At 39.1% G+C, this 24,798-nt stretch overlaps 1 protein-coding gene across 8 annotated transcripts in view; it reads right to left on the bottom strand.

Annotated features, from left to right (window-relative positions):
- The window catches only part of SLC9B2 (solute carrier family 9 member B2), a 52,654-nt gene that overhangs the window by 13,368 nt on the left and 14,488 nt on the right, over nt 1–24,798 (bottom strand). For 6 of the 8 annotated variants that reach the window (XM_021100729.1, XM_021100728.1, XM_013989370.2 and 3 more), the window contains 7 exons: nt 24,154–24,334; nt 17,341–17,511; nt 12,203–12,345; nt 11,195–11,322; nt 9,402–9,577; nt 4,830–4,936; nt 2,362–2,511 (listed from right to left, as the gene is read on the bottom strand). In XM_021100729.1, coding sequence (XP_020956388.1) covers nt 2,362–2,511; nt 4,830–4,936; nt 9,402–9,577; nt 11,195–11,322; nt 12,203–12,345; nt 17,341–17,511; nt 24,154–24,334 — 1,056 coding nt within the window. Of the gene's footprint in view, nt 1–2,361; nt 2,512–4,829; nt 4,937–9,401; nt 9,578–11,194; nt 11,323–12,202; nt 12,346–17,340; nt 17,512–18,029; nt 19,020–24,153; nt 24,335–24,798 lie in introns of those variants that run through there. The other 2 variants (XM_013989373.2, XM_021100731.1) reach the window with 2 other exon arrangements.

Here is a 24,798-nt window from a genome sequence, read left to right as displayed (position 1 = left end):
TAAATATTCTCGGTCCAGGGGGACGGGACTAGTGAGGGGGAAGGGAGGTGGAAGGATATGCTTTGTCTCAGCCCTAGGGATTTAGAGCTGCTATTCGTATGTTATTTAGGGGTCTCTTTACATCTTACAAGCCAGTCCCTTGTTGCCTGATCCCCAGGATGGTTAATAATAAATTTCCTACTACAGTTACTATGTTACTATGTGATGTCTATCTCTACAGGGATTCACATAATTGACTATGATTATATACCTAATCTCAAGATTTATAATCTTCACATGCTTCCATATGGCATTATATTAAGCTTAATTATTTTGAGCAGTTGTCTCAATGTTTTCCAGAATGATGTATCTGCATTTAGTTTAGGTCACATGCACTCAGTTTCTTCATTAAACAGAATAGTATATGATTCTGTCAAGTTCAAATCCACAAAAATGTACCTTGAAATTAAAAAAATTAAATGGGAGTTCCCATTGTGGCTCAGAGGATTAAGAATCCGACTAACATCCATGAGGATTCAGGTTTGATCCCTGGCCTTGCTCAGTGGGTTAGGGATCCAGTATTGCCATGAGCTGCGGTGTAGGTTGCACGTGTGTAGGTTGTAGGCGAGGCTTGGATCTGGCTTTGCCATGCCTGTGGTGTTGGCCAGCAGCTGTGGCTCCAATTTGACCCCTGGCCTGGGAGCTTCCATATGCCACAGGTGCAGCGCTAAAAAGAAAAAAATAATAAAATTATTTAATGAAGGAAAATCAGCTAGCTTCCATCATACATTTTAAGAAAATGAGTAATCTTCTTTTTTGGTCGTGCATATGGCATGTGAAAGTTCCTAGGTCAGAAATCAAATCTGAACCATAGCAGCGACCCAAGCCACTACAGTGCAATGCCAGATCCTTAACCTCTGTGCCACAGAGAACTCCAAGAAAATGAATAATCTTAATGATCCTGAAAATTGCTAAGAAAAGCCAAAACAATCTTATAAAAATGGGCACATTGAACAAATTAGCCAGTAAGCATATGAAAAGATGATTAGCTTTATTAAAAAAGAAATGAGATCAGATCATCAATGAGATACATTTTTCACCCATCAGGTCAGCAAAATAGCTAAAGACTGAAAGTGTTAGCTAATTTTCTCCGGAAAAGCAGATCCTGGAGTTCCCGTCATGGCTCAGCAAAACAAATCTGGTCAGCATCCATGAGGATGCAGATTCGATCCCTGGCCTTGCTCAGTAGGTTAAGGATCCGGCATTGCCGTGAGCTGTGGTGTAGGTTGCAGACATGGCTCCGATGGATCCTGAGCTGCTGTGGCTATGGTGTAGGCCAGCAGCTACAGTTCTGATTCGACCTCTAGACTGGGAACTTCCATATGACATGGGTGTGGCCCTAAAAATCCAAAAAAAAGAAAAGCAGATCCTCACACACTGTTGGTGAGAATATTCATTGGTACAGCCTTTTAAAAGGGCAAATTGACATTATCAAAAATATTGTGCACTTTCATAGAGCAATCCTATTTCTAGAAATATATCCTATACATAACCTCAATAATATGCTTTACTTCGTTAACTTTTTTCACATTTTAATGTTTCAGAAATTAAATTATGTCACAGTTTAATTGGCAGCATTCTTTTTCTTTTTTGGTGGCATGTAAAATAATGATGCTTCTTAGACTGGGTAGTATCTTAGAGTTTATGGATTATAGTATAAGAAAGGGCATTTTACTGAAGCATTTTCTGTCTTAGCTGAAAACTAGAAACAATCCAATGTCTGTTAGTAGGAGACTGATTAAACAGAGTAGAGCAACAGCTATACCATGGATGCTCTACAGCCCTTACAAAGAATAAGGAAGGCAGCATGCAAATAGGACCATGATATATTTTAAGATGTTAAGTTATAGATTGGAATGTGGGGGGGAAAGGATGTAGGTGTGTGCACTTGGGCATACATCTACACATGCATAGAAAATCGTTTGTTGTTTTTTGGTTGTTTTTGTTGTTGCTGTTGTTTTTGTCTTTTGTCTTTTTAGGGCCACACCATATGGAAGTTCCCAGGCTAGGGGTCCAATCGGAGCTACAGCTGCCGGCCTGTGCCATAGCCACAGCAACACCAGATCCAAGCCACACCTTCGACCTACACCACATCTCACGGCAACGCTGGATGCTTAACCCACTGAGCAAGGCCAGGGATCAAACCCGCAAGTTTATGGTTCCTAGTCGGATTTGTTTCTGCTGCACCACAATGGGAACTCCAGAAAATCGTTTTTAATGATTCAATAATTTCATTAATTTGATGTTAGGAAATTTCCTGGAAAGAAAACATGAATCTGTTCAGAAAGTAATCACAAGCAGAGGAACGTAAAACGAATTCACCTTTGTGCTGGCCCATCCCTTGCCCGCGAGGAAAGCCATGACCAACGTGCAGAGTCCTCCAGACCCAGGAAAACCAAAATACGTGCTGCTAAACACAGCCAGCACTGCCAGCCCCAGGACCAGGTACGCTCTCTTCCATACGAGCTTGTCCTTGAGGAGAAAAGGGGCTGGTTAGTGCAATTATTTCAGACAACTGATTTCTATTTATTGATTTCTCCATATTCAGGACTTGGTAGGAAATAAAAATGTCCTTTGTCTGTGCACATGAATGCATGATATAACATTTACTTTCTTTTCCTTAGTAAAAATAGAATTAGCCCACGTACAAATGTAGGTTCCTCTCCAGGGATGCCAGTTATTTTTCTCTGTAGTTATCAAAGCAGAATTTTACAGCGCTAAATGGAAGAGCAGGAAGAAGCATATGGGCTTTGGAGTCAGACAGACCAGGGTTAAAATTCTCTCTTTTACACCATGGGCGTATGCAGTTGGCCACATTACTTCCAAGCTTCCGTTCCTTCTTCCTGAAAGCAGTTACATCACAGGGATTCTGTCAAGGCTAAAAATATATCTCTACTATTTTGAGGCGCTTTCTGTTCACTCTTTAATGTGGTGCTCTCCTGGTTTTTCTTTCTAAATCCTTGAGTACCAAGAAGCTTTAATAGCCTCTAGACTGATAGTAGTGTTTTGTTATTGTTGATTTTTGAAGTCTAAGAAATGCGGACTTTTTTATTTTTACTTTTCCCTGTTCAGCCTTTTAAACTTCTTGATCACTTTAGAAGGAAGGCAGGACTTAAGAAATCGTGACTTGGAGGCATGCAGGCTCTGGCCTGGGTTACCTGAGTTCATTCCCAGGTGCACTGCTTTCCAGCTATATGACCTTGTTTAACTCACTTCTGCCCAAGCCTCATTTTCCTCATCAGTAAAAATGGTCATATTAATAGTATGCTCTTCAAGTGCTATGGTGTGGGTTGCACTAGATCAGCACTTTCCAACAGAACATTCCGTGACGACGGGAATTTCTGTATTGGCACTGTCTATGGAAATGTCCTTTATCTGCAACGGCCACAGGCAGCTAGTGGCTGCTATACTGAATGAGAGCACGTTATTGTACTTACAACATACTTTATACACAGTAAACACTAATACGTAAGCTACTATTTTTCTCTTTCTTTTGCTGTTTAATTAGAAAATTTTATAATTTTCTTTTATGCATCTATAAAATCTTCTATAGACAATCTCACGTGGAGCTTTTTGGAGCACATTAAAATTCAAACCAACATACATTCTGATAATGTTAGTTCTACTTTAGTTAATTTCTTTCTGTGTGTGTGTGTGTGTGTGTGTGTGTGTGTGTGTGAGATTTTGCCTTTTCTAGGGCCGTACCTGTGGCATATGGAGGTCCCCAGGCTAGGGGTCTAATCCGAGCTGTAGTTGCTGGCCTATGCCAGAGCCACAGCAACTTGGGATCTGAGCTGCATCTTCGACCTTCCCCATAGCTCATGGCAATGCCAGATCCTTAACCCACTGAGCGAGGCCAGGGATGGAACCTGCAACTTCATGGTTCCTAGTCTGATTCGTTAACCACTGAGCCATGATGGGAAATCCTACTTTAGTTAATTTCTAACTACATTCAAAATGCTCTGAAATCTCAAAATAATGCCAGTTCTCACAGGAAAAAAAGACTTTCATGTGATAATTCTGAGAGACTTAAGTGGGTAAAGGAGAATAAAACCTTTTTTTTTAATTAAGATATCATTGGGTATAGTGAAAAACTTTGATATCTTTGGTGAGAAATATTGGACTATATTACAACGACATGTTAAGGTCTATCTATTTGATAGTATTAGAATCTAAGGTATTTTGATACTGTAGAAGAATTTAAGGTATTTGGATACTTAAAAAGGTGGGGGGCCCAAAAGCCATTTTATATTCTGATTTAGTTGAGTACTACGAATAATAATAAAAACAAATAAAATTTTAAAAGACACGTATTAGTTTAGAATTGATATTATCTGTTTCACAGTGAAATTTGAAGTATACAGAATACAGAGAAAAAAATTCCAGGACTGCATTAAAATCTTATGTATCCAGCCCTTTTCATAAACCCTATGGACAGCACCGATATTGCAATTAGCAGTATTAAATTGGGGGCCCATTCTTCTAAATCACATACTTCACATCAGCTTTCAGGGGTGTTCTAGAATGCTTCCCCAATGACATTTTTTTATTTTTTCATTTTTTGGCCGCCCCACGGCATATAAAGTTCCCAGGCCAGGGACCAGATTCAAGCCATAGTTTCAACCTAAGCCACAGCTGTGGCAAGGCTGGATCCTAAACCCAATGTGCTGGGTTAGGGATTGAACCTGCGACCCAGCACTCCCAAGATGCCTCCTATCCCACTGTGACACAGTGGAAACTCCTCCAATGACATTTTAGAGCATGACTTTTCCACAGATTATTTATTTTACCTGGTCACTGCTTGGAAAATACTGAATAAAAAATCCAAGAAGGAATCCAGCTGCCATCCCAATTACAACCTCCAAAACTCCCTTGAGGACATTAAAAACTGTGGAACCTTAAAAATACATAAGAAGAAAAACTTCAGACAGAATTCTAAATCCATAAATACACAGCCTTTAATCAACAACATAAAGCGTCTGATTTACATAGAAGGAAAAGTTCATAGATATTTCCTGCTCTCCACATTCTTAACTATATGTGAGTTAGAATGTCTCACATATAAAATGGGCTTATATTGAGAAAGATATGTATATTGTATCTGTATATTGGAGATAAATTTCAAAACTAGCATAAGCTATGATTTGTGTATCTTTTCCTTGTTTACTTCAGTATGTATCTACTTTATTACTAAAAAATATGAAAGATTGGCACAACACTGTAAATCAACTATAATAAAAATAAAATTTCATTATTGTAGAAAAAAGAAAATATGAAAGATAAAATTCATGAATCAGAGCTAATATGTTCTAATACATTATATGCATAGGCTAGGTAAATAGATCTAATATTCAAATTACCATTTAAGAGCTTGATTTTTTTTTTTTTTTTTGTCTTTTCTTGTCTTTTTGCCATTTCTTGGGCCGCTCCTGCGGCATATGGAGGTTCCCAGGTTAGGGGTCGAATTGGAGCTGTAGCCACCAGCCTACGCCAGAGCCACAGCAATGAGGGATCTGAGCCGCGTCTGCGACCTACACCACAGCTCACGGCAACGCTGGATCCACAGCTCGAACCTGCAACTTCATGGTTCCTAGTCGAATTTGTTAACCACTGCACCACAACGGGAACTCCGAGAGCTTGATTTTTTAATAATAAATGCACATTGATCTTAGTACCTCTAAAAATGTCTAGAATGTAGTAACTTAAGAATTCGGTAATTAAAGTCAAGACTACAATGAAGGTAGGGGACTTACCCCTTCTCAATGTTATTTCTAAGAGTAAATCTGAAAACAAATTATTTTTTTAATTTCTTTAAAGTATTGTTGATTTACAATATTGTGCCAATTTCTGTAATACAGCAAATTAACTCAGTTACACACACACACACACACATATATATACATTCTTTTTTTTAAATGTTATTTTCCATCATAATCTATCCCAGGAGATTGGATATAGTTCCCTGTGCTATATCCTATAATAATAAGTAGGACTTTATTGTCTATTCATTATAAATGTAATAGTTTGCTTCTATTAATCCCGAACTCCTCGTCTATCTCCCTCCCCTCCCCCCTCCCTGAAAACAAATTATTTTTGAAATTGCTCTTGGAATAATCTTTATTTGTTGCTTAGCTTCTTTGAAATGTAATATAGAGGTAAGTAAACTATTCCCCCATGCTGCCCCATCATAGCAAACAGAATATCAGAAATTTTAATTTCAAAAAATCTTTGTTAGCACTTTGTGCAGAAAATTATACTGAAATTGTCCAACATAAAAAACCTTTGCTCACACACCGGTCTAAGAAAATATTACTAACGACTCATGTTGTTTCTTGTTACTGTAGTTTTAGGTACAGAATTTGCCACAACAAAGTATGCCACTTTGGCATAAGGATTATTTTGAGCTGAAGGCAACTGGGAAAAAAACAGATAAAGATAAGCTCTCTGCCTTCTGCCTATTTGCTTTTAAAAGCAGGACCTGAATATCAGGAAGGACAGAAGTCAACCACAGACGGAGCGGAACCCTAATCAGCCCAGGGACGGCATCAGAGGAATGTACTTATATAACCACCTTCTAAAACCAGCTCTACCTTATCTAACAGTAGTTTGCTCATATATTTGCCTCTCCACAATTTGTTGCCTCTCAAAGCTCAAAGTCCTTTTCCTTTGTCCAGCACTGCTCTGTAAAAGTATCGTTCTTTGCTAAAATGCTATACATAACCCCCAATTCTAACCACCCCTCTGAGTTACTCATCACGAGTACTCCTGTGTATAAATGTGCGCACATGCTAATAAACCTTTTCTCTTGTTAATTTGTCTGCTCAGCCTGATTTACAGGAACCCAGCCAATGAACCTGAGAAGGGTAGAGGGGAAACAGTTTTTTCCTCCCCTACAGTTTCAGTCATCTCTTATTTAAAAAAATAATCACCTCTGCAGTAATTTTGCTTAGCTAGGAGAGCTCTCTGTTAGGTAATGGTGTGAGGGTCAAAAGCATCTAGCTGTGGTAGCGGCCTATGTCTCGAGTAAATAATTTTTATAAATGTGCAGGAGTTCCCGTCGTGGTGCAGGGGAAACGAATCTGACTAGGAACCATGAGGTTGCAGGTTTGATCCCTAGCCTTGCTCAGTGGGTTAAGGATCCAGCGTTGCTGTGGCTGTGGTGTAGGCCTGCAGCTATAGCTCTGATTAGGCCTCTAGCCTGGGAACCTCCATATGCCACAGGTGCGGCCCTAAAAAGACAAGAGACCAACAATAACAACAACAAAATGTGTAGAAAGGAGCTAATTAGTTTCAGTCTCTGACATAGTAAAATTGTTTAGAAAAAAAAAAAAGATTTCTTGGGCCCTACTTCTGAACTTCCTAATTCAATAAATCTAACAGGGCTTGGAATCTATATTTATTTTCTTTATTGGCAACCTGAGCTGCTGCATTGACAATGCCTGATCCTTAACCTGCTGTGCCACACGGGAACTCACTAGGGAATCTACGTTTTAAAGAGACACCTGGGAGTTCCTGGTAACAAACCTGACTAGCATCCAGGTTACTAGCATCAGGACGTGGGTTTGATCACTGGTCTCAGTCTGTGGGTTAAGCATCTGGCGTTGCCTCAAGCTATGGTGTAGGTGGCAGATGTGGCTTGGATCTGGCGTTGCTGTGGCTGTGGTGTTGGCCAGGAGCTACAACTCCGATTAGACCCCTAGCCTGGGAACTTACATGTGCTGTGGGTGCGGCCCTAAAAAGAAAAAAGAAAGATAGATAGATAGATAGACAGACAGACAGACAGATAGATGAAAGAAAGGAAAAAAAGAAAGAAAGAAAGAAAGAAAAAAAGAAAGAAGAAAGAAAGAGAAAGAAAAAGAAAGAAAGAAAGAAAGAAAGAAAGAAAGAAAGAAAGAAAGAAAGAAAGAAAGAAAGAAGAAGGAAGGAAGGAAGGAAGGAAGGAAGGAAGGAAGGAAGGAAGGAAGGAAGGAAGGAAGGAAGGAAGGAAGGATGGAAGGCAGGCAGGCAGGCAGGCAGGCAGGCAGGCAGGCAGGCAGGCAGACAGACAGACTCCAGGTGATTCCCATCCAAAGACCTGAGAGCCACATTTAGTGGGGCAGGGCAGAGGGTATACAGCATTGGTGACAGGGAAGCTTCTCCAAGGGATCCACGGCCCACACCCTCCCCACGCAGACTCTCCCAACTGTGCTGCACTTCTCCATCTTCTGTGATTCTAACACGCAAACGGTTGCTCCAAAGCCATGGTTTCCATTCCCAGAGGTTGTAATTTAATTGGACGAAGGCAGTGCCTACTTGAGTACTTTTAAGTAAAAACTCCCCAGGTAATTCTAGTGTGCAACTGAGGCTTGAAAGCCAGGGTTTTAAAGGTATGTAACAGTAAAACGGTGGGAACGTAAGTTTGGACACGTATAGCCGAGTTAGAAGAGGCAAAAGTGTAGATGTGACTTAATAGGGAATAGGCAATCCTCAATGGTTCTCAAATAAGAAATTAATATTATGACAGCCATGTTTTGATAAGATTGATTTACCAGTGACATATGGCAGGGTCTGAGTGTCAGGCAAGTTGAAGGCAATGGGGAGAGAGAAAGTTCTAGGTGATCAGCAGAAATCACATATAATCCAAAAATGGGAAGACACCTTCAGCAGGGTGAGGAGACTGAAATTCGTGATATTCTGAGAAGGTGCCTTCTCACTAAATTATCTGAGGCTAAACTTAAGCTTCAGTTACATTTTGTCATTAATATGAAACTGCAAATCTCTCTCTCAATCTTGCACGTGGATTAAAAAATGAACTTAAGTTTATGCTGCGCCAAAGGAGAGTAAAGATACTGAATAATAGCGAGAGAAAAAAAAATGCCTTGAGTTCTTTTTTTATGACTACTAAAAACATAATTAATCCATTTCAAACACTTAGTATGTATTAAAAAGATACCCATTAAAATCATTGCTGCCATTACCTGTAAAATGCTGAAACTCTTGCTATTTTAGAAGAGTGCTGCTCCTTCCACTTGGCCTGATGTCTTTGCACTCATTGAAAACCTACTCATCCCTCGTGTGGTGTCTCCAAAATTAAATGTTCCCAGAGGCTTCGGCAGAAGCTATTTTAGCCCTTCTTTAAACTTTGCCTCTTTGAATCTCCGCTTACTGCACTTACCAGACTGAGCAGTGTGTGTCTAGGGGTGAAGCGAGTAAACACAGGAGGCTACGGGTCCCTTCTTAGGTATGGAACTAACTCTGGGGAGGTGCTTTCTCTATTTTAATTTCCCTTAATCAGTTATCAAGCAAATACGCCATGCTTGTAACATTATAATCTCCGTCTCTCAAGTGCAAGGGAACAACACATTGTGAATGGATCAGTGTACCTGTGGAAAAGGCCATGCCCAGGCAGGTGTTGAAGCCAGTGATGGCCAGAATGTCATCGAAGCTGCCAGCAGCCATGAGTAAGGTTGGGACGCCTTTTTCAACACCATAGCCTCCTTCTTGCAAAAGGAGCATGGACGGTACCACGACAGCTGGGGATACAGCGCCTACAACAAAACTAAGCAGGCAGTGCTTTGAGCATTTATGACAGTATCTTACTCATTATCATATTGTTGTAGTTCAAATAATCATAACCTCCACTCTTTCAGAGGTTACACTTTTTTTTCTTTTTATGGCTGCACCCATGGCACATGGAAGTTCCCAGACTTCAGGGTGACTTCGTGCTACAGCTGCCAGGCTACACCACAGCCACAGCAATGCCTGATCAGAGCAACGCCAGATCCTTAACCCAATGAGCAAGGCTAGGGATTGAACCTGCGTCCTCATGGATACTAGTTGGGTTCGTTACCTCTGAGCCACAACGAACCTCCAAGAGGTTATACTTGAGACAACTAGTCTTTCAGATGGCAGCAAAACACCAAACCAGAAACACATACACATAGGCCAGTTCCACAGAATGCTTTTTCAGAGTGTGGCCATGGATGACCTGTGTTAGAACTACTTAGTCGGCCTTAAAGTGTGTATTTATGAGTGGTATAGAAGGCCTAATGGGGCTAGGTCTTGGGAATCTGCCTTTTTTTCAAAAAACAAAATATTCATGGTATGAGGTTTGAAAGGGACTTTGGGGATGGGAACCCAGTGATGTCAGGCCTTCTATCAGGATGTGACATGTAAAATAAAACAACAGGGTAGAACGAGAAGGCCATAATGACACTGGCAGCGATGCTCGTCCTGGCAGCAGCAGTTAACAGCAAGAGAGCATTTCACAGTGCTTACTATGTGAAGCACTTCACATACAGTGACTAATTTAATCCTCACAACAACCCCATGAATTGGCTATCATCATTATCTTCATTCTGCATATGAGTAAACTGAGGCACAGGGAGATTAAATAACTTGCCAAAGACTGCATACCAAAAAGTTACAGAGCTGGACTTGGAATGCAAGCAGTATGTATAGTTTCAGGGTCTTGGCCATGAGAAGTAAGACGTTCTTATTTCTTGCCTACTTATTAGTACTAAACTCTTACTGGGTGTTTTCATATTTACTTACTTCTCCGCCTCTTTAACCATTAGACAGCAGGGCCACCTAATCAAATCTGTCTGGTGATAAAAGGAGGAAAACAGTGCTGGGTGTTGATCACTGTTGATGCATTTATTATCCTTTCAACAGACGCTAGGTGAGATTGGGCGTCTCCCTGGCCAGCACAGAATCACGTACAGGTAGAAGATGATTATGTCTTCAAGAGTTTATTATAATCACTGCAAAAGCTAGACATAAACTATATACTTATACTCTAATTTGAAGTTATAATATTTATTTTATTTTATTTTTTATGGCTGTGCCCATAGCATATGGAAGTTCTTCGGCCAGGGATTGAATTTGAGCCGCAGCTATGATCTGAGCCACAGCTGCTCCAATGCTGGATGCTTTAACCCACTGTGCTGGGCGGGGCCTGAACCTGCACCTCCACTGCAACCTGAGCCTATGCGGTCGGATTCTTAACCCACCGCACCACGGCAGGAACTCCAGAAGTTATAATATTTCGATTATGCTGGAATAACAATACTGTATTTTCTGATGTCCTCGAGAAAATGCTATTATGCTTTCTCTTGCATGGAATCAGCGAAAGCCCTAAATGTGCATGTTGTCACACAACAAAGAAAACCATTACCCCAGCATAAATCCCCACTGCCATGGTAAACCCATGAGGAAATGGGCAAGAAGAGCAGATGAACACGCCTCCACGAGACAAGGACCCATGGATAATCTTACGCAAACACCCTTCAACTTCTTCAGGGCCTGAAATATAAAAACAGACATCCTAAAATAATTCTCTAAGGATATGCAGAGATTGTGATATCAAGTGCTTTCGCTTCAGTCTTCAGACCATGTCTGGATCACCATACATTTTCCAGGTATGTTCCACTTAGAACATCCAGTGTTTTCAGTGTTTTAGAGAGAGCTTGTTTAGTCCTCATAGCAGCCCTATGGTACAGGTAATATTATTATGCCTGTTTCATAGATTGTGCATCTAAAGAGGCACAAGTAAAAGCAATTTGCTTAACGACCATGAAATGAATGACTCGTGGAGCTAGGTTTGCACCCAGGCAGGCTGCTTCCAGAGGCTGTGCTCAAAATACCCACACTGGCTGTTTTAATCCTCGCAGTTTTAGCTTGACTTATCATTTGTGGCCCCCAAATGAGGCTTGGATGAAAACCTCCATCCCCAAGAACATTTGTTCCTACATTCAGAACATACAGGGGAAAAAAGCACTAAAAAACCTTGTACTTGAGATTCATTCTCTATACTAGGCAGGTTCCCGAGCCAGTAATTAGCCCTAAGCTATAGGGCTTTCACACAAAAAAATACAGTGTGTTCTTTCTCATGACCATTATTTGTAACTATGGCCCATACCCCTGTCAGAGAAAGCAGCGGGGGTGGGGGGGGGCAGGGGGAGCCCTGTGTTTGGTGCTGTGCCCACGCAGTAACCCCGCCTTTCTCCAAGAAAGAGCATGGGAACATCTGGGGAGCGTCCTGCATGAAATAGGTTCTCTTCTCTTCTTGAGAAAGTAATGCACAGTGTTCACCTCCATTTCCCAAAGCTCAGTGATTGGAAATACTGGCAATAGTGAAGGAACAAAATTCTTAGTTGACAATGAGAAATGTGTTACTTTGTACATTTGAATCAAGCCCAAGGCCAGCGCGGACTAATATGACAGAGAGGGCAATGCTTCTCAAAGCCGAAGACCACTTGTGCTTGATCTGTATGTTATCACTGATGACAGGGATATTTCTGATGAGAAACCCAGCAAGCAGCATGCCTGGAATGAAGAAGTCAAACAACTCTTTATTAGTTTTCAAATACAGAAAGCAGGTTTTGGCACTTTAGCTGTAAAAGAGATTCCCTATAATCCCAGGAACCACCTCATTTTTTCACTCAGTCCTTAGGTGAAATTAAACTTTCAATTAAAAAATATAAAATACAAATTAATTAAAGTATGATAAATTAGAGAAGCTAATACAAGGCTTTAATATACAGATAAGAACAATAGATTAGGAGCTCCTGTTGTGGGCTCAGTGGGTTAAGAACCCAACTAGTATCCATGAGGATTTGGCTTCGATCCCTGGCCTCACTCAGTGGGTTAAGGATCCGGTGTTGCTGTGAGCTGTGGTGTAGGTCACAGATGAGGCTGGGATCCCACCTTGCTGTGGCCGTGGTGTAGGCCAGCAGCTGCAGCCCTGATTCAACCCCTAGCCTGGGAACTTTCATATGCTGCAGGTGAGGCCCTGACCAAAATAATAATAATAATAATAATAATAATAATAATAATAATAATAATAAATGCTTATGGTAAAATTAAAAATTACTGTAAAAATTAGTGTAAAGTATCAAGTACATGCCCTCTACCGACTGCAACTTTTGACCTTCATTCTTCAAAAGTTCCACTGTTAAGGATTTTCTATGCCCTTCCAGAAAGTTTCTATACCTATTTAAGCATGCCTCTGTGTATGTGCATTTGCGCTCATGCATTCTTCTGTGCTAGACACAAATGGGAGCACATTTATATATTTTTGTGTAATAGTTCCTCATTTATATATCATAAATATATCCTCCATACATCCTAATCTATATCCAATGAAGCACATATATATTTATGTCTTATTTTTTAATAGTTGTGGAGTTCCCACTGTGGTACAGTGAGTTAATGATCCAGCTTGTCTCTCTAGCATTGCCGGTTCAAGCCCCAGCCTGGTACAGTGGGTTAAGGATCCGGCATTGTCACACCTGTGATAGAGGAGATGTGGCTTGGATTTGATCCCTGGCCCAGGGAACTTCCATATCCCATGGGCGTGGCCGAAAAAGGAAAAAAAAAAGTTGCAACGGTATCTGATTGTTTGGAAGCATCATAATTTTGGAACAAATTAATGGACTTTAAGATTTTTTCATTACAGGAGTTCCTGCTGTGGCACAACAGGATTGGTGAGATCTCCGCAGCACCAGGACACAGGGTGATCCCTGGCCTGGCATAGTGGGTCAAAGGATCTGGCGCCGCTCCAGCCGCAGTATTGGCTGTAGCTGTGACTAGGATCTGATCCATGGCCCGGGAACTCCAAAAAGGAAAAAACATTTTTTTCATTACAAACAGTGCTCAAATGAGCATAGTTCATATATCAAGTGTTTACTAAGTGCCTACAATGTGCCAGATCCTTCCGATACCCTGCTAATACAGAGGTGAGCTGGACCAGCATGATATCTATACATATGGAGCTTACCTATTTGTAGGTTTATCCAAGTATACCCACAAGACAATTCTTAAAATGGAAATATTAGGTCATAGGGTATAGGCATATTTCATTTTCATAGATACTGATGAATTACCAAGTTCCAAATGCTGCACTAACCCTATATTTCATTAAGACGTCAACGATTCCTTACTGAAACTTAAAATGTGGATTTAAACTAGTCCTAAATTAATTGTAGCATATACCTACTTGAAATCAAAATATGTTAAGAGTTTCTTTTGGAGTTTTGGGGGGGAAGGGAGCATTTTCCTGTTCCCCGAATGAATGTGAAAACAATTTCCCCAGGACCCAGTTTCCTTTGCCGATGGTCTGGGCTGATGAGGCCGCTTGACATCACTTTGACAGGTGTCCCCTTCTTGCTTCTGTGCCCATGTGCACCTTGCCCGTGGTTGTGAGGGAAAGAGCATCTTTGATAGAGGAGTATTCTTCTTGATTTGTATTATGGAAATTTTTTCAATAATAATCTGCTTCAAAAAAATTTAGGAGTAGACGAAATAAAATTGACCAAGTACTGATAACTTTTGCATATTTAAAAAGGTTTCCACAACACAGACTAAGAAGAAATGGATAATGCTCCTCTATTAAGGACCATGTTCTTTTCCCCATGATCAAGGGAGGCTCTCATGGGCTCAGAAGTAAGAAGGGAACATCCAAATCAAAATCACGTGGCCACATCAGCCCAGATCATTGGCAAAGGAAACTGTTCCTGGGAAATTGTTTTCATGTTCATTTGGGGAATAAAAAACTCTCCTTCATCCTCCACTACCAGCAATTATTTCAATGAACTCTTGAAAATATAGAACAGGCAATCAGCACACACACTCAGCCTTAGCAAGTCTTTATGGATTCGGATGTTTTGGTTTTGGATACTGGTCCTAATATAAGAACTGCTAAACTTTTTCCTCTGTCACAAGTGCGATACTACAAAAAGGGCTGGAAAGATACATCACCATGTGAGCTTTCAGAATAATTTCTGTTACCCCAGGAGAATTCATGTGATCTCAAAGCCCAAGCCTGTACCACTTGGCAGTATGGTATATTTTGTTTGTTGTAATAATAGGCATGGAATGGAAAAAAGGAAGAGATATAAAGGGCATTCTCATGGACTCTAGAATAGCAGTCTCAGCTTAGGTTGCACTTTGGAATCACCTGCGGAGCTCTGAAAAATTCTGATGCCCAGGGTACATCCCACATCAATTCATTCAGAATCTCTGGGCATCAGCTTTTTTAAAACTTTCCAAGGTGCTTCCTATACATGCAGCCATGTTTCAAAACTTAAGATCTTGACATGGAGAGGATGGTCTTTGAGCTTATTAGAAATGAAGAATCTCAGGCTCCACCCCCATATCTCCTTAATTAGAATCGGCATTTTAACAAAGTGGCAAGGTCATTTTTCTGCACGGTGAAGTTTGAGAAGCATTGATTTAGATGCAGGAGTCAGCAACTATTTTCTGTCAAGGGTTATATAAGAGACACTTTAGGGGCCACAGAGTCTCTTTTACAACTTCTCAATGATGGCACTGAGGTGTGAAAGCAGCCAGAGATAACATGTGAATGAGTGAGCAAGGGTGTGTTCCAATAACGTCTTATTTACAAAGAGAGGTAGATGGCCAGCCCTTTATCACAGCATACAGACATATTTAGGAACGACTCATTTTAACAATCATTCAATTTATAACTTTAGAGGACAAAAAGCGCTCGATAAATAATATGAATTAAGCCAAATAACTTTATAGTTTTACCTAAAATTGAAAACTATAATTGAGAAAGAGTGCATGGTAAGATATAAATAACTATTTCTTTTTATATTTAGTTACAACTGATGACCATAAATTTAAAAGCAAGTTAACTGTGGTTGATGTTAGCCAATATCGATGGTCCTCACTAATATGAAATAACAGGAAAAAATTTTTACTCAGGAAATGTGTGTAAATATATATATGCAGGTGTAAAAGATATTTAACTTTTAAATAAAATGTAATGATTTATAAATCTGTGAGAAATGGACAAAGAATGCCTTCTGTGGTATAATGAAAATGGTAATTCTTTGAAGAAACATTAAAGATACAATGCCCAGTTTTAAGACTAATTTTCATGTGTATCATGTTTGGGCAGTTCTCATGGCCTGTGGAAGAAAATTTCTGGCTAAATTTTTTTAAATAAGCATAATAACACAATACATCCAATGGTGTGCTGGTAAATGCTTAACAAGTGGCTTTCCAAAAAAAGTGTGTGTCTATTTATATTTACATATTTATTATAAAATTTACTGATATAAAGGGATGTGTAGAATACAGTTTACAGATATACGACAACCATCACTGTATCCGGCGTTGCTGTGAGCTCTGGTGTAGGTTGCAGATGTGGCTCAGATCCCGTGTTGCTGTGGCTGTGGTGTAGGCCAGTGGCTATAGCTCCAATGTGACCCCTAGCCTGGGAACTTCCATAGGCTACAGGTGCAGCCCTAAAACCCTCAAAAGCAAAAGGCAAAAAAACCCCAAACCCAAAAAACCAACCATCAATGTAAATTCTATACAGCCAACTGATTCTCACAGAAAGCTTTCATGGTTTTTCATTGCTGATCCTGTATCCATAACTATGGTTGAGTTTAACAATGAATTGACAAAATCGGACTACAAATAAATGCTTGACTACTATTTGGTTTAGCAAAGTCACATCACTGACGACTGAGGATAGTGTCACCATGAATGTTGGTTGATATTTTGTTTATATTAATGAATTGCAAGGTGAAAATGAAACAATGAAAATCCGTGATGGAACTTCACTTGTTTGTCAGCAATACGAATGACTAACAACATATTAACTCCTGATTTGTAGCATCTGCTGATTTCTGTCTTATGGATACTTCCGCTGAGAGTTTCCAACACAGTGTCACTGAATGTGGATTTAGGAAGAGAAAGCCAGAGGCATACCATTACATGGTATTTCCACAATCTCAAGAGCACAGATAAGGAGGAAATAAAGTAAAATAATTAGGAAGTGATCGGTTTTGCATGCTTAATGGCTCTTGTTTTTAATGAAAGTTTTTTTTATATTTTAAGTATATATAATTTAATTAAAAAAAACTGCTGTGCATAACAACTGGCTCACTGGACTTAAAATTTTACAATTAGCTTTTAGTTCTAGGACAGCAAATACAGAATTTTTTTTTTTTTTGCCTTTTTTTTTTCTTTTTAGAGCTGCACCCATGGCATATGGAAGTTTCGGGGCTAGGGCTAGGGGTTGAATTGGAGCTGCAGCTGCCCGCCTACACCACAGCCACAGCAATGCCAGATCCGACCTGTGTCTGTGACCTACACCCCAGCTCATGGCAATGCCGGATCCTTACCCCATTGAGTGAGGCCAGGAATGGAACCCGCATCCTCATGGATACTAGTCAGGTTCGTTACCGCTGAGCCATGATGGGAACTCCAGAAATATTTTATACATACTCCCCAAAGCTTTCTAAACTACTATTTTAAAAAAGAAAACAGGAAGTGTTCAGCACTCACCCAGAAGAGGAGGCAGTGGAGGTAATGTAGGCAACTTAATGAGCCCAAAAAGTTTACCTCCAGTGACGGCACAATAGAATAGAATTATAATCCCAAACAGGTTTCCTCCAGGAAGACATTCACTGCCAGTAATTGACCAAACGACAGCCCACAGAAGAACCACCATGGTAACTGAAATAAACCAAGAGAACTAGTTTCGACCAACAAATGTCATATGCAGGTCATAATATAACCTAAACATTAAAAATACACTGAATATTTATGTATGGTAAAAATACAATATTTATAACCATGTGTAAGTTTGAAAGAACATCAATAATATGAACAACTGTGTAGTCACCAACCACCTTAAGAAATAGGATCTCACCTGTACTTTTGAATCTACCAATGTGCCCCCTCCTAATCCCATCACCCACCTCCTTTCATACTGTCAGAAGGAACCAGCACCTTGAATTTCTTTTTACCACTCCCTATTTTTCTTTATAATTTTACCATAGATAAAATTCACTAGTTAAGAAAAAGCATAATAGTCGCCGTCTTTATCCTCCTCAGAGGAACACAAGCATATTGAACAATCACAGTCTAGGATTTTAGTGCTGCATTGAATTAAACCTCATTGTTTAATTTATTGGTTAAGCCTTGTTTCTTTTCTAGAGTTAATGCTTGTTTAAAATTACTCACATACTTACCTTTTTGGGGGATCATCATCCATATGGCATCTCAAACCTTTCATCTGGGAAAATTATGTTGTTGTCTGAAGTATTTCCTTTAGGAGAGGCATTGCTGTCAGAATGTGCAATCTGTTTTTCTGTCTGAAAACCTTGTGTTCTACAAAAATTGTACACTGAAAATAGAAAGGCTCACGGAAGAAACAAGGCAGGCCACACACAACTCAAAACTTGTGACCAAAGCACTAAGAACAGCAACAACAATCCTAATAAATGTACTGGCACAGTTAAGTCTACCACCATTTGTATCTCCCACAGTCAGCCTCGTCTTTGCAGCCTTAAGCTCTGGGACCACTCTTCCTATTTCAAGACAGAGAATCTTAAAAGCATTCCATAAAAATCTGATCCAGCTTGTAGCCTTCTCCATCAAACAAGTAATTTGTTGTTCTTTATTTTTTTTAACTAAGGGAAAAGCATCGGCAGCTTCTTTATCCACCTGTGGTTTCATTAGACAGCTTGATGTTGTGGAAAGTTAGCTTTTGAAGCCTCTGGGAAAACAACTAACCGCCTGAAAAGAAGGCACTTCCACAGAGTGCTCAGTTTTTCAAAAGGTTGTATCTTTCAAATTAGTTAAGTCTTTAATTGTAATAAAGTATAATATTGATCTTCTGGAGTTTTTTGCTTTGTTTTTCAATTTGCTTTGTACTTAACTGCTATTGCTTGATGTTAAATGTTAATGTCCAGGGAAAAATTATGTACAAAAATGCAAACTTCATCTTAGACACAATTCCCTATTTACCATCGCATATGAACAAATTCATGGTATAGAAACACCCTGTAGCAGAGCATGCTATATTTCTCATGAGGATCTGTTAGTAGCAAATTCTTAGTTTTACTTATCTGGAATTATCTTTATTCTTATTCTTAAAAGATAGCTTTTCTAGGAGTTCCCATCGTGGCTCAGCAGAAACGAATCTGATTAGGAACCATGAGGTTGCGGGTTCAATCCCTGGTCTCGCTCAGTGGGTTAAGGATCCATGAGCTGTGGTGTAGGTGGAAGATGTGGCTAGGATCTGGCATTGCTGTGGCTGTGGCTGTTGTGTAGGCCAGCAGCTGTAGCTCCAATTAGACCCCTAGCCTGGGAATCTCCATATGCCACTGGTGTGGCCCTAAAAAGAAAAAAAAAAAAAAAAAAAAAAAAAGCTTTTCTAGGAGTTCTCCTGTGGCTCAGTGAGTTAAGGATTCAGCATTGTCACCACTGCGGCTTTGGTCACTGCTGGAGCATTCATTTGATCCCTGGCCCAGGAACTTCTGCGTGCCTCAGGTGAGGCCAAAAACAAAACAAAACAAACAAACAAAACCAAAACAGATAGCTTTTCTAAGTATACAATTCTAAGTTGAGGGTTACTTCTCTGGAGTTCCTTGAAAATATTATTCCTTGATTTCTGTCTTTCTTATTGTTTTTAGGTCTAATTTCAGCTCTTTGAGGGAACAGTTTTTCTTTGGTTGTTTTTAAGATCTTTCCTTCTCTTCAGTTTTCTGCAATTTCAGTGTATATTCAGGAATGGCTTCCTTTTGTTTTGCTTTAGGTTTTATTTTATTTTTTTATCATCTCTGGAAATTTCTGAATTTTTTCAATTATTTCATTTTCCCCATTCTTCCTATTCTCTTTTTTTCTGGAACTATGATTAAATAGTCACATTCTTGTCTCCTTGCTAACTCTAGCTTCACATTTCCCACCTTTTCTTTGCATACTGCACTGTAGATAATCTCTTCAGATCGATTTGCTAGTTGACCAATTTTCCTTTAACATACTCTGCTGTTTAATTTATCCACTGAGGTTTAAATTTCAATTACTGTCCTTTATTTTTCATTCTAGAATTTCAATTTCTTATTAAACTCTATTCATTTTTATAAAGTTATTAGTTTTGTATTCATATTTGCTATTTTCACTTTAATTTCTTTATAGATACTGAAAATATTTTATATTCTATTTTCTGATAATAAAAAATTTTGAAATGTTTCTTTGTGCATTTCTTTGTGATTTTTTTGGCTTGCTTTCCTGCAAGAGCAGGAAACTTCATCTTTGGGAACTGCTGGAGCTTTAGGTTGAACGTGAGTTTTCCTAGTTAGAGCTGACTTTGCTTCTACCATGTGTTTAGATGCTTACCATCTGGGACCACTTTTAGATATACTTTCTGTTTGAGTCTTTTTCTGCAAATCTGGAGAAATTCAAATCAGAATGGAGTTACCCATTTTTCAACGGAGACTCTCCCTTCTCCCAGCCAGCACCACAGTTTAGACAGAGAGGCTTAGTTACTGGTCCCCAAAGGGCAGGTTTACCTCAAATCCACCATCACACTGGGTCCAACTTTGTGTGGCCGAGGGAGAATCATTTCTCCTATGATACTTCTCCCCAGCAGGACAGGCTCTAACATAGCCTCCTATACGCTCATGGTTCTCAAATCTCAAGTGCATTGGTGTTTTTCAGAAGCTAATGCAGTGAAAGACAGCTTGAGAGTTTATTTATCTCTCCTACTTAACACTTTGTTTTTTGTGTCTGATGACCTCCTATTTTCTTGACAGATAAAAGGTATATTTAAAAAGACTTAAAATACTGTTTTCAGACATTTGCATTGGCCTAAGTGAGAAAACTCTTCCTTGAGTCTCATCTACATATTGCTAGAGATCAAGTCCAATATTCCATTTTTAAAATCCTCACAGAATTGTTTAAGATTTTCTAGGCTTATGGGGCTATTACAATGAAGCAGAAAGGGCTTTCAGTATTTTACAATTGGCTCTAGGGGCTGAAATTTCTAACAGTTCTGTTTGTATAATGGGAAAGCAGAAATTGCCAGCTACTAAATTTTATCACAGCATAAACTTAATTTTATACTAAATTCAGAAAGGCAGAATTAAGAGTTTTCCACTTCAGTACTACTCTAAAAAAAAACAAACAACAACTCTAACTTTTCTTTTCCTTTCTCATATTCAAAATGCAGTTCTAAATACATAGTAAATGTTCATTTATAAGGTTTCTCTAAATCATGTTGAATTCAGTTAATAATTTACTTCTTATCTACAATATTGGAAAATAGTATTTTCACATGTAAGATTTACTTCTTTTTTTGGTGGGGGGGGCCCCACACCCGTAGCATGCAGAAGTTCCCAGGCCAGGGATTGAACCTGGGCCATAGCAATGACAATACGGGATCCTTAATCTTCTGAGCCAGCAGGGAACTTCTAAGACGTATTTTTAAGAAGTATACTTTGTATACTGAATGAGCACAGGAAGGAGTATAGGAAAAAAAAAAAAAAAAAAAAAAGCAATCTTGTAAGCCTTGGGAACAGAAATACAAGAAAACAAGTGAAAGAAATTTATGTATTGTGAGTTCCCATTTCGCAGGTAGCTTTATGGACAATGATTACAGAATTACAAAATTAGTCTCCAAATCACATCACTCATTTACACCCTTTCCTTAGTGCAGTCTATTATCTGCTATACTGTAAATGTTTTAACTAGAAGTGTGCCATAATTTGAATGGTAAAAGTTTAAAAAAATAATGAAAAGAACAGAATAGGTATTACATTTTCTGTTCCCATCTCAACTAGTGTATATTTTGGAACCAGGTTTTCTCTACATGTTTATTAAGGTTTGAGATTTTTTATCATGCAGTTCAGAAACTTACCTAATTTCATTAAAAACATATCTACAGCCTGAAGTATAACATATTATACTTGGCTTCCTTTGTCCCAGTTGAGAATGATAACCATGTTTTTCAGCGCTCATTAGTGAAATAAGAGTATAAAGGTGTGAGTCTGACTTTGCATAAACATAACTTCTAGATTAAATGTATCATATTCTTCAATATATTTACATGGGGAGGCCATATACTTACTATAATGACGCTGTCATTCCTTAACACAAGTTTTGAAATAGGCGTTATAGAAAAGTTTTGACTTTTTTCTCCCTTTTCCTGCTCTATTACACATCCTCCAATATACATACACAGCTCAAAAACAAATATAGATCAAAGGAACAGGATAGAAAGCCTAGAAATAAACCCAAGCACCTATGGTCAATTAATCTATGACGGAGGCAAGAATATACAGTGGATAAAAGACAGTCTCTTCAACGAGTGGTGCTGGGGAAACCGGACAGCTCCATGTAAAAGAATGAAATTAGAATGTTCTCTAACACCACATTCAAAAATAAACTCAAAATGGATTAAAGGGAGTTCCCATCGTGGCGCAGTGGTTAACGAATCCGACTAGGAACCATGAGGTTGCGGGTTCGGTCCCTGCCCTTGCTCAGTGGGTTGGCGTTGCCGTGAGCTGTGGTGTAGGTTGCAGACGTGGCTCGGATCCTGTGTTGCTGTGGCTCTGGCGTAGGCCGGTGGCTACAGCTCCGATTCGACCCCTAGCCTGGGAATCTCCACATGCTGTGGGAGCGGCCCAAAGAAATAGCAAAAAGACAAAAAAAAAAAAAAAAAAAAAAAAAAAGGATTAAAGCCCTAAATGTAAGACTGGATGCTATAAAACTCTTAGAGGAAAAGTAGGCCAAACACTCTCTGACATAAACTGCAGCAATATCTCCTCAGATCCACTTCCTAGAGTAATGAAGATAAAGGCAAAAATAAACAAATGGGACCTAATTAAACTTAAAAGGTTTTGCACAACAAAGGAAACCATAAACAAAAAGACAAGCCACAGAATGGGAGAAAATCTGAGAATGAAGCAACTGACAAGGAATTAATCTCCAAAATATACAAACACCTCCTGTAGCTCAATACCAAAAAAACAAACAACCCCACCAAAAAATGGCCAGAGATTATAAATAGACATTTTTCCAAAGAAGACATATGGATGGCCAAAAACACATGAAAAGATACTCAACGTCACTAATTATCAGAGAAATGCAAATCAAAACTACTATGAGATACCACCTTACACCGGCCAGAATGGCCATCATCAAAATGTCCACCAATAATAAATGCTAGAGAGAGTGTGGAGGAAAGGGAACCTTCTTACACTGCTGGTGGGAATGTACATTGGTGCAACCACTATGGAAAACAGTATGAAGGTTCCTCAAAAAACTAAAAATAGAACTACCATACGATTCAGCAATCCCACTCCTGGGCATCTATCCAGAGAAAACCATAATTCAAACAAAAAGATGCAGGCATCCCAATGTTCATTGCAGCACTATATAAAATAGGCAAGACACGGAGCAACCTAATTGCCCATCAACAGAGGAATGGATAAAGAAGATGTGATACATATATACAATAGAATATTACTAAGCCATAAAAAGAAAGAAATAATACCATTTGCAGCAACATGGATAGACCTAGAAACTATCATACTAAGTGAGGTTAGTCAGTCAGTGAAAGACAAACATCATAGGACATTACCTATGTGTGGAATCAATAAACATACATACACACACTTCCTTTACGAACAAAAATAGCATTATTGAATCTGATCACCTATTTATTCATCAAATTGCTATCAAAATATGTTGGGCTGCCTCCAAAAAACAAATCCATTCCTAAAAGACAACTATATCCCAACCCTAACAACACTCAAAATAGTGCTAAGATAAATTCCCCCTTCCTACTCCTCAAATTTTAAGTATTTGCAGTTCTACAGCAATAAGTGGAACTGAAAATCAGGATCCTGATGGATTCATCTGGAAGTGTAAATTGAGCTGTATTTGCTCAAACATTAGTGGCGTTATCTAATAGTCTTAACAACCAACATTTATGTTAGTGCTTTTCTGCTGACAAGTGATTTCTCAATCATTTTTCTCACTGGAGCCATAACATAACCCTGTGAAATTACTCATATACAGAAAAGGAAAGTGACCTTGGCTCTGCTCTTTCCCTCTTCCTGCTGGCTGCACTGGTGGTGACAACAGCATTCTTGGAAGCCCTATGTTGAAGATGGTGGCACCCTGTTGGCCTGGACCCCGAATGGCTCTAGAGCAGGGCCACCTACCGTTATAAACTGTTCATCTTGCAGTTTTGAAGTGACAGAGAAGTAAACCTTTTTGTCCTTTAAACTATATTATTTTAGAATCTCTTATCATAACAACTTCCTCTTTTATCCTCTTGGTCTGAATTCATCCTTCCCGTGTACATACCATTTGTTACTATGCTGTCCAGTAAGCCATGTGGTGGGCAAGCAAATGTCTGTCTTATTCTTTGCAAATGATTTGGTTCAGGTGTTGCTTCCTGTTGCATTTTTTCACCGCTATTCAGTAGGTTACTTCCTTCTGTTGGTTCATTTCCATCTATACCTTTGGGGTTCATAATTGTTTCCTCCTGTGTGCAAAGCAATTTAAAAAATTCTTAAATTGCTATACATTTTTATGTTTGCAGTTACTGAATCATCACATCACAAATCAAATTTGCATTGCTAGAATCAAGGCTAACACTTTACAGGGAATCCGCACAGCTTTGTTACTAATTAGTGAATGCTCAGAATGAGAACTATGTGAGGTGTATTTATCACTGAGTCACAATTTGTTGCATTATAAATGCTTGAGTCACACAAAATTTCATTATATTGTTCAATACTGGGTTTAAAAATTAGCCTATTTAACATAGGATTCAAGGCACCAGTTGGTAAATGTATCGAAGTGATTCAGAGAGACATAGTTATCTGCGGTGAAAATGAATTCACACTCATTCATCTACCCGAATTTAAGCAATAAAGACAGAGAAGGAAGAAACCAGAATCATTCTAGGGGTTAGGCTGGAAACATAAAGCATCTCACAGGCTCTTT

The sequence above is a fragment of the Sus scrofa genome, chromosome 8 (assembly GCF_000003025.6).
Source record: "Sus scrofa isolate TJ Tabasco breed Duroc chromosome 8, Sscrofa11.1, whole genome shotgun sequence".
Classification (NCBI taxonomy): Eukaryota; Metazoa; Chordata; class Mammalia; order Artiodactyla; family Suidae; genus Sus; species Sus scrofa.
The sequence above is the reverse complement of the archived record's forward strand: the minus strand, read 5'-3'. Positions and strand labels throughout refer to the sequence as shown.